Here is a 15161-nt window from a genome sequence, read left to right as displayed (position 1 = left end):
AGTGAATTAACACTGGAGGCACGGGCTTTGACCAACATGGAATATCTTCAAGGAAGTTTTTAAGCCATTCGGCTTCTTCCGCGGCTTTATCTAAAGCTATGAATTCAGATTCCATAGTGGATTGGGCTATACATGTCTGTTCCGTGGATTTCCACGAGACAGCACCACCCCCAATAGTAAAGACATATCCACTTGTTGAAAGTGAGTCTTTGTTATCGGATATCCAATTCGCATCGCAGTACCCTTCAAGTACCGGGGGATATCTCGAAAAGTGTAGCCCATGATTTTGAGTATACTTGTGATATCTCAAAACTCTTCCAAGAGCTTTCCAATGCTCTTTGCTTGGATTGCTCGTATAACGACTCAACTTGTTCACGGCGCAAGCAATATCAGGTCAAGTGCAATTAGTAAGATACATAATGCATCCAATGACCCGTACATAATCTTCTTGTGCAACGGGCTCACCCATGTTCTTGCTCAAGTGAACATTGAGCTCTATAGGCGTCTTTGCCGGGATGCCATCATAGGCGTTGAACCTCTTTAACACTTTCTCAACATAATGAGATTGTGTTAATGTGATTCCTTCGGATGTTCTTAGAATTTTCATTCCGAGTATTACATCGGCTAGACCCATATCCTTCATGTCGAAGTTTCTCTTCAACAAGGTCTTCGTGTCGTTAATCACTTGGGTGTTACTACCCATGATTAACATATCATCAACGTAGAGACACACTATAACGTATCCATTATCAGTGTTCTTAATGTAGACACATTTGTCACATTCGTTGATTTTAAATCCATTTGATAACATCACGTTATCAAATTTCAAGTGCCACTGCAACGGCGCTTGTTTCAATCCATAGAGGGATTTAACCAGCTTGCATACATTTTTCTCTTGTCAAGGTACTACAAAACCTTCAAGTTGTTCCATATAGATTTCATCTTCAAGGTCACCATTTAGAAACGCAGTCTTAACATCCATTTGATGAATCTCAAGATTGTGTACAACAGCAATCGCGAGAAGCACTCGAATTGATGTAATCCTCGTTAAATGTGAGTAGGTATCGAATAAATCGCACCCTTCCTTTTGCTTAAAGCCTTTGACTACCAGTCTAGATTTATACTTGTCCATTGTTCCATCGGTCTTAAACTTTCTTTTAAGGACTCATTTGCATCCTAAAGGTTTAGCACCTTCAGGTAGATCAACCAACACCCACGTGAGGTTTAGCAAAATTGAATCAATTTCACTTTGAACAGCTTTTTTCCAATGCAACCCGTCTGGGCCAGGAAATGCTACTTTTATCGATGTTGGTTCTTCATCCAACATAAATGCAATATAGTCAGGACCAAATGTCTTTGGTGTTCTGACCCTGCTACCACGTCTTAGTACCGCATCGTTTGGATCATGCCTTGTTCGCTTGCGCGATTTAGAACTAGTGGCTTCATCCTCAATTCTCGTCTCAGAATTGGGTGCAATATTTTCCTTGTCTTTGCGAGGAAATATATTTTCAAGAAATACAACATTTCTTGACTCGATTGTTGTTCCCACGGTCACAGTCGGTATTTCAGACTTGTGGACAACGAATCGATATGCACTACTATTAAGTGCATACCCAATAAAGATACAATCAACCGTTTTAGGACCGATTGTAACTTCTTTGGGCGGAAGAACCATCACCTTAGCCAAACACCCTCACACTTTGAGGTATTTGTAGGATGGCTTCCTTCCCTTCCACAACTCATAAGGAGTAACGTCTTACCTTTGCGTGGGATTTTGTTTAGGATTTAGTTGACTGTCAAAACAGCTTCCCCCCACATGTTCTGGGGCATCCCCGAACTGATCAGTAACACATTCATCATCTCTTTGAGAGTTCGATTCTTGCGTTCTGCAACACCATTAGATTGTGGTGAATATGGTGCAGTCGTTTGGTGAATTATACCACTTGTGTTGCATAATTCCTCAAACGGGGCTACGTATTCACCCCCTCTATCACTTCGAATCATTTTGATTTTACATCCAAGTTGATTCTCGACTTCGTTCTTATAATTTTTGAACGTTTATATTGCTTCGTCTTTACTTCTTAAAAGATAGACATAACAATATCGTGTGCAATCATCTATGAATGTGATAAAGTATTTTTTACCATCTCTCGTTTGCACCGATTTTAAGTCACATACGTCCGTGTGAATTAATTCAAGGGGTTTCGTGTCCCGTTCAACTGAATGAAACGGTAACTCAGTCATTTTCGCCTCAAGAACTTGTTTTGAGTTTCTCCTTCATTTGCCTTTAGTAAATCTAAACTTACTAATCTTTTAATGGCATTTTGATTTACATGTCCCAATCTATTGTGCCACAAGTTAGAACACTCAGTCAAATAAGAAGAAATAGATGCATTCTTATTATTAGCCAACGACTTAGGGACATGGCGTACAGCTACACTAAGCTTGAAAAGTCTGTCGGTTACAAAACCTTTTCTGAGTGACTTTCCAAACTTGTACAAAGAAAACCTATCAGATTCAAATACAAGTTTAAACCCCTTATCCACTAGTATTGATCCTGACACTAGGTTCTTGCGGATGTCCGGGACGTGCAGCACATCCTTCAAAGTGATGGTGACGTCGGACTTCATCATGAGAATCACGTCTCCAATGCCGAGGACTTGAGACGAGGCTTGATTGGCCATATTGATCTTTCTCCTTTCAACTGCAGTGTAGGAGGCGAACTTGCTCTTATCGGCACAAACGTGGGCGGTAGCTCCAGTGTCGATATACCAGCCACCTTTCTTCCGTGACCACAGCAACAAGGTCACTTTCATCCCAGTCCTTGAACTCTTTTTCAACAACGTGGGCAGCCGGCTTCTTCTTCGGCTTGCGGCAGTCCTTGGAAAAGTGGCCAGGTTTGCCACAGTTGTAGCAGTTGCCTTCAACCTTCCTCGCAGGCTGCTTCTTCTTTCCCTTATCCTTTGCAATTGGACGGGAGCGTTTGTTGGAGGGACCGCCCCGCTCCAACAGATTGGCCTTTGCAACATTTGGGCCATAGCCCTTAATCAAATCATCGCGTTTGCGCACGTCTGACTCGATGCGCAGCTTCACGATCAAGTCTTCAAGATTCATCTCCTTTCGCTTGTGCTTAAGGTAGCTCTTGAAGTCCTCCAGCCGGGTGCAAGTTTTTCAATAACCGTGCCTGCCGTGAAAGCTTCAGGCGGGGCCATTCCCTCGGCGGGGAGGTCGTGGATGATGAGCTGGAACACTTGCACTTGGTCCATGATTGGTCGGGAGTTGACCATTTTGTAGTCCAAGTACTTGGCTATTACAAATTTCTTAGTGCCCGCATCATCACAACGGTACTTCTTATCTAGCATTTCCCACACTTGTTTTGATGTGGGAATAGTGCAATACACGTTATAGATACTATCATCTAAAGCACTTAAAATAAAGTTTTTACAAATATAGTCTCCTTTGCGCCAAGCGTCATACTCGACGTACATCTCAACGCGTGCCTCGTCCTCACTTGGCGGGCTTGGCTCGTTTTCCTTGAGGAAGTTCACGACGCCCAATGTTGTTAGGTAGAACAACATTTTCTGTTGCCATCTCTTAAAGTCTGTTCCCGTGAACTTTAATGGCTTCTCGGCGGGTGGCATCATCCTTGGTGCCATTGGTGTCCCATGAAAGGGACCAAGTCCGTTGCCCCCGTAGGAGCTAACAATTGGTTGGGACACAGTACCCCCCACAATTGCGTGGAGCATGGAGGCCCCCGCATTCATGCCGACCCCGAAGGATCCAGTTCTCGTGCTGACCCCGATGGATCCAGCACCCGTGCCGATCCCGACGGATCTGACACCCGTGCTGCCCCCAAAGGAGCTAGCACCCGTGCTGCCCACGAAGAAGCTAGCACCCGTGTTGACCCCGAAGGATCCAACACCCGTGCCGTGCCCGAAGGCACCGACACTCGACCCACTGAAGGATCCAATGTAACCACTGAAAGTGGAACCGACCGACCCACTCGAGGTGAATCCGGAAATCGTCCGAAAGGTGTTGTCAAACACCCAAGGGGTTGTTGAGGAAGAAGTTGTGAAGCCAGGAGTCGGAATCATCGTTATGTCCGACGACGTGTTGACGGGTACAACGGGGGACACCGTGGATGGAACGGTGGCAGCGGCGGTAAACGGGTCAGTCGACATATCCAAGCAAAGGTGTTGAGTAAGTTCAGTTGGTGTGTGTAAACTCCTTTAGTGGCAAGAATATCTCGGCTTGCGATTGTTGATGAATGAGATACAAATCTTGTCGGGCGAAATTACAATGGAAAATAAAACAAGGAAAATTACACGAAATAACTAAAACAGTTACACGGAAAATGTGTGGAAAGCGGTAAGCCGAGTCGAGGAGTCCTCTTTCCGTAAGACGAGATACACCCCGGTAGTGCTCTCGGTTTGGCCTGTCGTCTCCAAAGATAAAACGGCTTCGTCTCTAAAGTAGCAGCACCGCTAGGAACAGAGCTCCGGCGAACGGGAGTAAGGCGGGGGCAGAGCTTCGACGGGGAAGATTATGCAGAGAGCGAGATAGCGTGTATGCAAGATGCTTGTGTATGTTCTGTTGTAGAATGCAATGGATGCATGCCTATTTATAGGCCAAGTCCACCTGTAGGGCATTGATGTAGTCAACGGCCATTATGTGTGCCATGATGGCTTGACTGTAACCGCCGGGGGTCATTGACTGGTGCACTAGCCAGTGGGAGCTGAAGAGACACGACGCACCTTGACATGCTACACGACGGGATACACTATGGACCGTCGGGGTCCATCGGGGACCTTTTGTCTCCCATTATGCGTCGGGGTCCAGCGGGAACCTTTTTTCTCCCGTCATGCGTCGGGGTCCAGCGGGACCATGACGTGGACCAGGACCCGTCGGGGATAGCGTGGAGTTTGGGTTGGTCTAAAAAGAACAAGCGGAGCTCGAACCACGCTCAACGACCAGCTCCAAAGAACAGCCCAAAGACCACCCAAAGACCAATTGCCAAGATCCAAGATCCAAGGCACCCGGCACACGGGGCACGGTGCGCGGGTCGCGGGCGGGCGGCTGCAGCGCGCGCTTGTGGGCTCTGTCACCCGTCTTATTCAACGATAATTATTACACATGATAATTCATCTGATTAAATACTTCATCAAAGAAGTTTATCATCCCCGATGTGGGATAATTAACACCTAGTTAATTAATCTCTTAGTCTTTTCACATAGCTCATTTCTAGCTTTATTGTGACCAACTTTAATATATTATTTCTCACTCACCGGGAATCGGATTTGAGAAAATGAATATACTACGGTCATCTCTCGGAACGTAGATCGACGCTATTGCATTTAATTTCATAAAATTAAATGTCTTGTAACATTTATTATTAGTCAAAAATCATTTGACTAACAATTAGATAAAAATATATCATAGGCATACTCCTAAGAATCAAGAGTAACATTTCATTCAAATTTTCTTTATGTAGACAAGGACTTGCAATCCCGATAACTCCATTAGCTGGATTCAACTTCAAATCTTGTAGCCAATTACTCTTACTCAAAAGTTCGATAATTGCGTGTGCAATATTAAACTTCTAAACCTAGGGAATTTTCGATCCATATGACCGAAAACTTGATGTACTCAATTCGACTGCCATTTAAAGACATACTAGTGTTAACACCCGTGCTATGCACGGGCCAAATAATTTTCAAAAAATAAGAAAATATAATTAAAAGAAATTAAATTAAATTAAAAAATATATGGAAAAAATGTAAAAATTATTGCAAATCAAGAATAGAAACTATTTAAAGTTTGTATTCATAAGAATATAAAGATTTAAAAAATATACTTCTACTTCTACATCTATCAATCTATCAATCCACTATAACAAAAGTACATGAGGGAAAAAATAGAAATAGAATAGGATATACAAACAAAAGATTGAGAAATACTAAATACCAAAGTAAATATATAAAATTATTTGAAAAAGTAAATAGTTCATTATAAATTCGATCAACAAAACATAGAAATCAAACATCTTCTCAAGAACTTGTTAACCTCATCAACAACATCCAGCATGGGAGCAAGTATAGCACGATCTTGCAAAAGTAGAGAATAAGATAAGAGAGGGGGGAAAAGTAGAAAGAATGATGTTTCTATATTTAGAAAGTGTCATTTAGAGTGAGACGAATTGAGTATATATTAACACTTTAGTAAATATACATATGTTTATATTTCAAGTATTTACAAATACAAAAATACAAATCTAATACCCTCCGTTCCAACTAAGTTAACATTCTATTAATCAACTAAAATGAGAAAAAATATTATTATGCTTGAAAACCCTCCATTATGATAGCTGGCATGTTTCACTCGGGAATGTCTGAGTCATGTAAGCATTTTATAAAACGAATTTTGAATTGTAAAGTAAAAATTATTAGTTTATATAAATATCACAAATTTGTAACGGTTATGCTAATTACTCTCCCGTCCCTGAAAAGTATGAATTATAATTTTTTTAGTCCGCCTCTGAAATGTATGAATTTTCTAGTTTTGGAAACTCCTTTCTCTTTAATAATAAGACTCATTCTCCATTAACAGTACTTTAAAAAGTCTTTTTTTCAATCTCTCTCTTACTTTTCCAGTTATGCATTAAACCAATGTCAAATCAAATTAAATATTTATACTCTTTAGGGACAGATGAAGTATTTAATAATAAACATCATAAAAATATTACAATAAAATAAAATAAAAAACAACTTTATAGTAATCATATTAAAGAATACTAAATTACATTTACAACTTAATAATTAATATCATACTACTTACTAACTATCCTATGTGCATGTAAAAAATCACAAAATGATAACGGCTTTCTCCCTATTTATTTTCCTACATCAAGTTCTAATATATAAATCAAAATTTGAAAAGAAAAGATTTTGTGAAAAATAATTGGAAGTGGAAGGTTTTCAAGAAAAATTAACTATTGGAATATAAAATTTTAAACATTAAAATTAAAACTTAGTTTTATTCATATATTTCATAATTAATTAAATTCTAAGCCCTATGTTCTAGCACACGTTAATGCCATTAATATTTTATACCTCTTTCAACTTTTATTACTCTCTAACAATCACAAACTTATACAAACACTCGACGGATGAAGAATTTGACCGAAATTCTTCAATCGCCCACACACGATCGCCCACAAATATCATAGATCGGCGATAAACGTCACATGTTATTAAGAGTAAAAACTCAACTATTATAAAAGAAACGGAGTTTATAAATTTTTATAAACTTGCTTATACATAACATTAAGAGTAGTATTTTTAATACTTAATGTGTGATATAATATGAATGTTTAAAGCATTATATTTTTGTTAACCTTGTCATATCTATTTAATTTTATTTGTTATTTTACACAAAGAGTACAATTACAACACAAATTATTTTGTTACAATATTATTCGATGAGTACCATCTCCCAAACAATATCATTTTGTTATTTATTTGAAAGAATTTCATTTTAAAAATGCATATGCAAACTCTAATAAATGAAATGTTGAAATTGAACCTATAAATTAAGACATGGTAACAAAGCAAAACACCTAAGTTAAACTCTATTTACCATTAAACTTTAAAATATAAAAATAGAGTACATATAAAGCTCAATAAAGCCCAAATATTGTATAGTGGACATAAAGAAATAAATCCTTAAAGCCTTAAAGAAAGCCCAATATTAATACAAATTAGTACATTCTCAGACCCTAAAAGTGGCGCCCCATCTCTTTCTCCTCTTTATCTCTCTCGTCTGCCCCCATCTCTCTGTTTTATCTCCCTAATCGGCGCCGCCACGACCACCGCCGTGCGTCGCCATTTCTTCGGCGAGCTTCACCCCCGCCTGCCGACCTCGGTCAGCCGCCCACTGCTCTCTCTTCTTCTCTCTCAAATCGGCGCCGCCACCACAACGCCTGCCCAGCCGTACCTCGCTAGCTAGTCCGCGAGCTTCACGGCCGCCTGCCGACCTCGGTCAGCCGCCCGCCTCCATCCACTGCTCTCTCTTCTTCTCTCTCAAATCGGCGACCGCCACGACCACCGCGCCGCCTCGCCTTCCTCAATTGCCGCGCCGCCTCGCCTTCCTTAACCGCCGCGCTAGCCCCCCTGCACAGCCGCATCATAGGGAACCGACGAATCTGAATTTTCATATCGAACGTCGATAACAGTAAGCTCACATTTCTAAAGCTTTCACCTTTTAACCTTGTTGATTTTTCCATTGATTTGGGGAATTTCGATTTTGTTGTTGTTGTGGATTTATATTATCCACCCATGTTATTTTGGTTTTGAAGGATATCAAAGAGCAGTTGAAGGAAAATCGCACCAACGACGATGCGGAGAGGATTTCGGTGACTGCACAGCCGGCGTTCGCTGGCTTTCTTTCTCCTTCCTCTCAGGATTCCGGAAAATTACCTCCGCGAGATCAGCCTGCATTCAGAGATGTTAATTCACATTAGTTCACATGGAGTCTTAAATGTAGCCTTAATTAATGGTACAGTTATTTATGCATATTTCAAAACTTCTTTGAGAAGTGTTGCGCCAGCAATGAATTTGTCCAATAGCTTTTGCCTTTTCATCCCCCAATAGTTTTTATTTCTTTTTATGATTTTTATTTTATTTTTCAGATATGTATTAATAATTTTTCAATTCTCAAAATGATCAAAATGACAAACAAAAATAGCTTCACAATTTCCCGCCAAAAAGGGCAAATAAGTCTTTTCATTAAACTGTCACTTTAGATTAGTATAGATGTTGATTCGGTACGAGTTTTAAGAAATTGTTTAATTTTATAAAGAAAATTAGTGACAAATTAATGAAATGATTGTTCCATTTTTATATACTTCTTATGAATCTTATAATAAAATTAGATGGTGATGAGTTAGTGAAGATTCACTTATTAAAAAAAATTATCATCATTATGTTTTTAAATAATAGACAGTCCAAAATAACAAAGCATTTCAGATTTTAGCAGACGGAACACCTCATAACATTTTATATTACTAAAAATCCGTTTTAATTACACAAACATTAATCATCTTAGAAATAAGTAAAAAACTTTGAGGGAGAAAGTCGTTTTAATTACACACATTTAAGAGGAATGATCCTTTTCAGTCAAAGATAGACTGACGAGTAGCAAACCCATTTATTCTGATTCACCAGTATGCAATTTAAATCAAATATTCTGTCCGATATTTCAAGAGTTTAGAGTTGATGTTTTAGTTTTAGCACTGCAAATGGATTTTGGAAAATAAGCACTTCCTCCATCCCACTGTAAGTAGGAGTACTAGTAATTTTTTTTCTTTTCAGGATATTATATTTTAAATGATAGATTTCTTAAATAAAAACCCTTTCTACATTTTTTTCTCTATTTATTCATAAAACAACAAAGCATAAAATATCGTGTTTAATAAGAAAAACTTCGCTCATAATAAGATGAAGAGAATATTTTCATTTATCAAAAATTCATTAATTAAACACACCACCTCAAAATATAACTTTCATATAGATAAGAGTGAACTGCAAAAATGGTCTCTGGACTATGGGTTTATCTCGTCCATAGTCCATGGACTTTAAAAATATCGTCAGACATCCCATGACTAAGGGTTTATCTCGAAAATGGTGTTTTTTCACTGTTTTCGGTCAAAAATACCCTTTTGTGGGGTTTTGGGGGGTTTGAGCAATTTGATCTTTTCACACTTTTAACATTTTAAATCTGATATTATTTCAGTTATATACTAAATCTGATATTATTTCAAAATTATCATTCTTCTTCCTTTTTGTCATCCTTCACTTTGTTTCTTTATTTCAATATTAGATTTAATTTTACAAAATTAAATTTTAAATTTCAATTTTTAAATATTAATAAAATTTTTTAATTATAAAAATTATTAAATAATAAAAATTAATAGTCATAATCAATATTTGATAGTGTCTAATATTTGATCAATAAGGTATGACAACGCCTTAGTTTTAATCAATATTTAATAGCTTTAATCATAAATAGATCATATAGTACGATTTATTCTGAAATAAATATGCATCTAATGTAAGACTAATATCATTTTTGTTTATTAATTTGAAAACAATCAAAATTTACTAAAAATTTCAACAAAATACTCCTATATAAAATTTTTAGTAGGATCAAATTTTTAGTCAACTTCATAATATTTAATCATAAGCAATTATAATAACCGAACGAAGGCTAAATAGAATAGCTCTTATTTTTTCATCATGATTATTATTTTTCTGTACTTCTTCAATTCAGCTGAATATTATATTAAATAACAAAAATTAATAGTTTTAATTAATATTTATAGTGTCCATGAGTGAAGAATGACAAAATGGAAGAAGAATGATAATTTTGAATTAATATCAGATTTAGTACATAACTGAAATAATATCATATTTAAAATGTTAAAAGTATAAAAAGACCAAATTGCTCAAAACCCAAAACCCCCAAAAGGGTATTTTCGACTGAAAACAGTGAAAAAGACTATTTTCGAGATAAACCCTTAGTCCATGGATGTCTAGCGATATTTTTAAAGTTCAGAAATTATAAGCGAGATAAACTCATAATTCATGGACCATTTTTATAATTCACTCTGTAGATAAATTAATGAATTATTTTTTTTGGTACAGTGAGACTTAGGGCTGGCAAATCGTGCAGATTGGGTTGTTATCGGGTCAACCTGATAATGACCCAACCCAATAATGCCTAACCTGAACCCGACCTGTTAAGGAAACTGTAAATCCGAACACGAACCCGACCTGCTACCTTCAAATCCGAACACGACCCGCACCCGACACGAACCCGTTATCGACACGATATAATATGGGCTGACACGACACGATAACAACCCGAACCTGATATTACACGATTAAAACCTAATATTACACGATTAAACCTTAATTTTTAACCTAATTTACACAATTAAAATTCATTTTATACTATTTAAACCTAATTTATAAGAAATTCAAAAATTAAAGTAATATATATATTTTTTAAATAATAATAAAAATACTAATATTATTTCTTAATGGGTTACCCGTATCCGACCCGCATCCGACCCGAACCCAACCCAAAATTATCGGGTTCTTAATGGGTCAACCCGATAAGGACACGGATCCAATAAGACTTGACCCCAACCCAATAATTTCGTGCGGATTCGTGTCAGATTATCGTGTCGTGTCGAAAATTGCCAGCCCTAATGAGACTACGGGTTGTGAAAAATACTGTTTCCAGAGTTATGCAATCAACGAAAATAGGAAAAACGCCATTTTGAGGGTACACGTGTCATAATCCCAGACATCCAGTAAATGCGGCGGCTGGTTACATAATATCTCCCTAACTTATAATTTAACAGTTCTTAAAATTATAATTAAACATGTTTTAGAAATTTTAAATTTCCTTAAAACTAGATTTACTATTCCCTCTGATTTCCATAAATTTAACATATTCTGAGCTATGGGATCCTATAAAATAGTGGCCTCTCTCTCTCTCTCTCTCTCTCAAAAAACCTTAGGAAAATACAATACTCACTCCCATTTCCATTTGTGCTATCTTCTTCTGCATACATTCTTTGTCCTCTTTTTTTCACCACTTTTGCTTTCTCTTTCTGCTTCCCTCTCTGTTTTCCAACTACTCCTTTTTTCCCTGTGCCTCAATACTTGTCTCTTTAACGTTTCGCTTTCTCTTTATTCTCAAAGAATCTCTCCTCCTTTATTTTCAATGCAAATCTGAAGAAAAGAAAAAGGAAAAAGAGAAAACAATGTTCTCTACAAGCAGGGTTAAGAGTGTTTTTCCGGCGAGGACGGTGCGCTTCTCCGTCGCCGACCCTGACGCCACCGACTCCTCCAGTGACGAAGAGGGAGGCTTCAGTGTGAAGCGCCGAAGAGTCAGAAAATTCATCAACGAGGTCAGAATCCAGCCCTGCTGTAGAGAGAATTTTTCCGCCGCCGCCGTCAAGATAAGCAGCCGCCCCCGGAGAAAGAAGAGCGGCGGCGTCGCGACGAAGTTCCGCGGCGTGCGGCAGCGGCCGTGGGGGAAATGGGCGGCGGAGATTCGCGACCCCCTGCGGCGCGTGAGGCTGTGGCTCGGCACCTACGACACGGCGGAAGAAGCCGCTATGGTCTACGACCACGCGGCTGTACAGCTGCGTGGCCCCGACGCGCTCACCAACTTCTCCTCTCCGAGCGAGGAGCCCAAGTCGCCCATGTCTGTGCTACGGTTCGTTTCCTTGGCTGACTCCCAAGCGGAAGCTGAGCCTGAAGCCGAAGCCGAAGCCGAGTCGTCTTGTGCTTCCCCCAAAACGACGCCGTCGGGAAAGAAGCCGAGTTTGTCGGATTTCGCGATATTTCCCCCGAGCGACGATATATTCGGGGAGTTAAACTTGTTTGATCAAGCCGGTTTCTCAGGCGACATTTTGGGTGTGGATTTCAGCAGCAGCGATTTGCTTATCGGGTCAAGTACAGATTTCGGGCTCGGGTCATTCTGCTGGCAAACCGACGACTTTTTTCATGACCTTGGAGATATATTCGGGTCGGATCCTCTCGTTGCACTTTGAGTATTGTAATCTGAGATTTTTTGTAGAATTCTTCGGTAATTTTGGGTTGATTAATTAGTGTGTTTTATTTTATTTATTTGTGACCTAATTTAATTTATAGTGAATTCGAATGTTTATTGTGCTACTGAATAATCAGCTCCAGTGAATTTTTATGCTATTTTTGTGCTTCGCGGCTTTATATATGAATATAAATTTGAATATTTTTAATTCATAAAAGCGATTTGAGGAAAGATTTTTATCTTAATTAGAGGGGCAGTCACGTGACTTGCGAAGTTATCAATTAGGTGAAAGTAGGCATGCACAAGGGTTGAAGGGTCGGAAGGGCCGGTTCAGGTTCGGCAATATATTGAACCTGAACCGGCGGTTCGGCGGTTCGAACCGCCGGTTCAAAGGGTTAAATAGTGTTTCGTAGGTTAGGGGTTCGTAGGGTTCGCGTAGGGGTTTAGTATAACCGTTGGAACCGGCGGTTCGCGGGGTAAACCGCCGGTTCGGGAGCCGGTTTCTGACGGTTCCGGCAACTTTTCAGAGGCTAGGCCGTAGGGTCAGTGTGTAGGCCTGCAAAACTGGTCAGAAACCGGCGGTTTTCGGTCAGAAACCGGCGGTTTTCTGACGGAAACCGTGGACAACCCGCCGGTTTAGGGTTGAACCGCCATATGTTTTTGTATATGCAAAAACAATTACATAATTGTATTTGTATATACTCTAGTCGATGAAGTATATTTCTCTATACGGCTAAATGAGGGAAACTTTTGAAAATTCTACTATATTTGTTGATTGTTAGACGAAACTCAACATTTAAAGTTGAATTGCTAAAGGTGTCTTTAATTTAGTTATATAGAAAGATCTTCTTCGCCGGTTAAGAGTATATATATAATACACTTATACATTTAAGAACTTCAACATCGTTTCTTGTCATTTGTAATTAGTTCTTCACTAGTAGTCTCATTTGTATTTAAATTTTGTTTAAGACTTCAAGACCGCCATATGTTTTCAATTTGTAATTGTTGTAACTTGTAACGTGTAATTTGTAAACATGCAATTTCAATAAAATTGCAACTTTATCCGTATTTTTTTCAATTTTATTTACTCACATTTCATACAAAAAACAAACTTGAAAAGTGTAATGTAAGTTGATTAAAATTGAAAAGTTGAAAAATGCAAAAAAAAAAAAAAAAAACAATTCGTCGAACCGGCGGTTCAAGCCAAAAACCGACGGTTTTGAACCGCCCCGTAACCCGCCGGTTTTTTGAACCGGAACCGGAACCGCCGGGAGCTAGGCGGGCCGGTTCAGGTTCATACATTCCCCGACCCTTGAACCGCCGGTTCATGACCCTGAACCGGCGGTTTTCGACCCATGTGCATGCCTAGGTGAAAGAAAGAAAGGGAATGAATAACATAAAAGCATCCACAATGGCGGCTAGCGGATCGGCTACCCGATTCCCGACGCTGGCCGGTCCGCTCGCCGAACCATTGCAGGCGGCGAGTGGCAAATCGGCGAGCGCACGCCGATCGGCTGGCTGCCATTGCAGGCTCCCGATCGGCGAGCGATCGGCCAACTCAATTTTTTTTAATTTTTTGAAACACTATATATACGCGATCTGTATGTCTATATTTCGATCTAACTTTGAACCAGAAATCGATCATAAGAAGAGGCTGAAGACGAAGAGTCACGTCTCTTCGTTTTCAAATTATTGCAAATTAGTCCTTCAACTTTCGAAAATTACGTTTCTGGATGAATTTTCTGTAGAACAACTTTAATGGAAATAAAAAATTTCCAAGCTGACCAGCTCGACCCCAGCCAGGGGCGCTGCCCCCGAACCCCCTTCTAATCATAACGAATTCAAATAAGTGTACACTCCGCACTTCCAACTTATTTGATGTCTCATTATGATCATATTGATCAATCAAGTTAATCCAATTACACTAAAATATCCAACAATTTGCACATCATTTTCATTCGCACCACTTGTTTTAATTGAAGAGTTGTGGGCGCAGAGGACTGCACGTCGTTAGATTTTTTTTGAATTAATGTAATTTTTTTTAATTAATGTACTTTTTAAAATTTCAATATTATTATTGAGTTTTCCCGTATCTGTGTCGTAAATTTAATTCCATATTTTGTGTGATTGTTAATTATTTGTTTATATAATTTTGTTTATTGTGGATAGGCTATGGCTAGGTTATTGCTTGTCCAGTTGCTTGTCCTGATGATGTGGCAGGAGGAGTTTTTAGTGCTGCTGATGTGGCAGGAGGGGTTTGTGGCTATGCTATGGCTTGGTTATTTCTATTGGAGATGCTCTAATAATAATAGTAGAAGTATGACTTAATTGAAGACGGGCCCACTAAGAGCATCCACAATGGCGGCGAGCGGACCGACTAGGCGATCCCCGGCGCTAGCCAGTCCGCTCGTCGAACCATTGTAACCGGCTAGCCGAATTTCGGCGAAAAAATCGGCCGATGCGCTCGCCGATCCGCTGGCCGCCATTGCAGGCTTCGGATCGGCGAGCGATTTTTTTTAATTTAATTTTCGAAACAC

General features: G+C 39.1%; 1 protein-coding gene across 1 annotated transcript; it reads left to right on the top strand.

Moving 5' to 3' along the window:
* Positions 1–11544: 11544 nt before the first annotated feature.
* Positions 11545–12790, top strand: LOC121778605 (ethylene-responsive transcription factor CRF2-like). Its single transcript, XM_042175979.1, has one exon. The coding sequence runs from the start codon at positions 11831–11833 to the stop codon at positions 12623–12625; it is 795 nt and encodes a 264-aa protein (XP_042031913.1). The 5' UTR covers positions 11545–11830; the 3' UTR covers positions 12626–12790.
* Positions 12791–15161: the final 2371 nt, after the last annotated feature.

The sequence above is a fragment of the Salvia splendens genome, chromosome 19 (assembly GCF_004379255.2).
Source record: "Salvia splendens isolate huo1 chromosome 19, SspV2, whole genome shotgun sequence".
Lineage (NCBI taxonomy): Eukaryota > Viridiplantae > Streptophyta > Magnoliopsida > Lamiales > Lamiaceae > Salvia > Salvia splendens.
The sequence above is the reverse complement of the archived record's forward strand: the minus strand, read 5'-3'. Positions and strand labels throughout refer to the sequence as shown.

Excerpts from the sequence above, each read along its gene's own strand:
- LOC121778605 (XM_042175979.1), top strand. The coding sequence starts at position 11,831 with ATGTTCTCTACAAGCAGGGTTAAGAGTGTTTTTCCGGCGAGGACGGTG.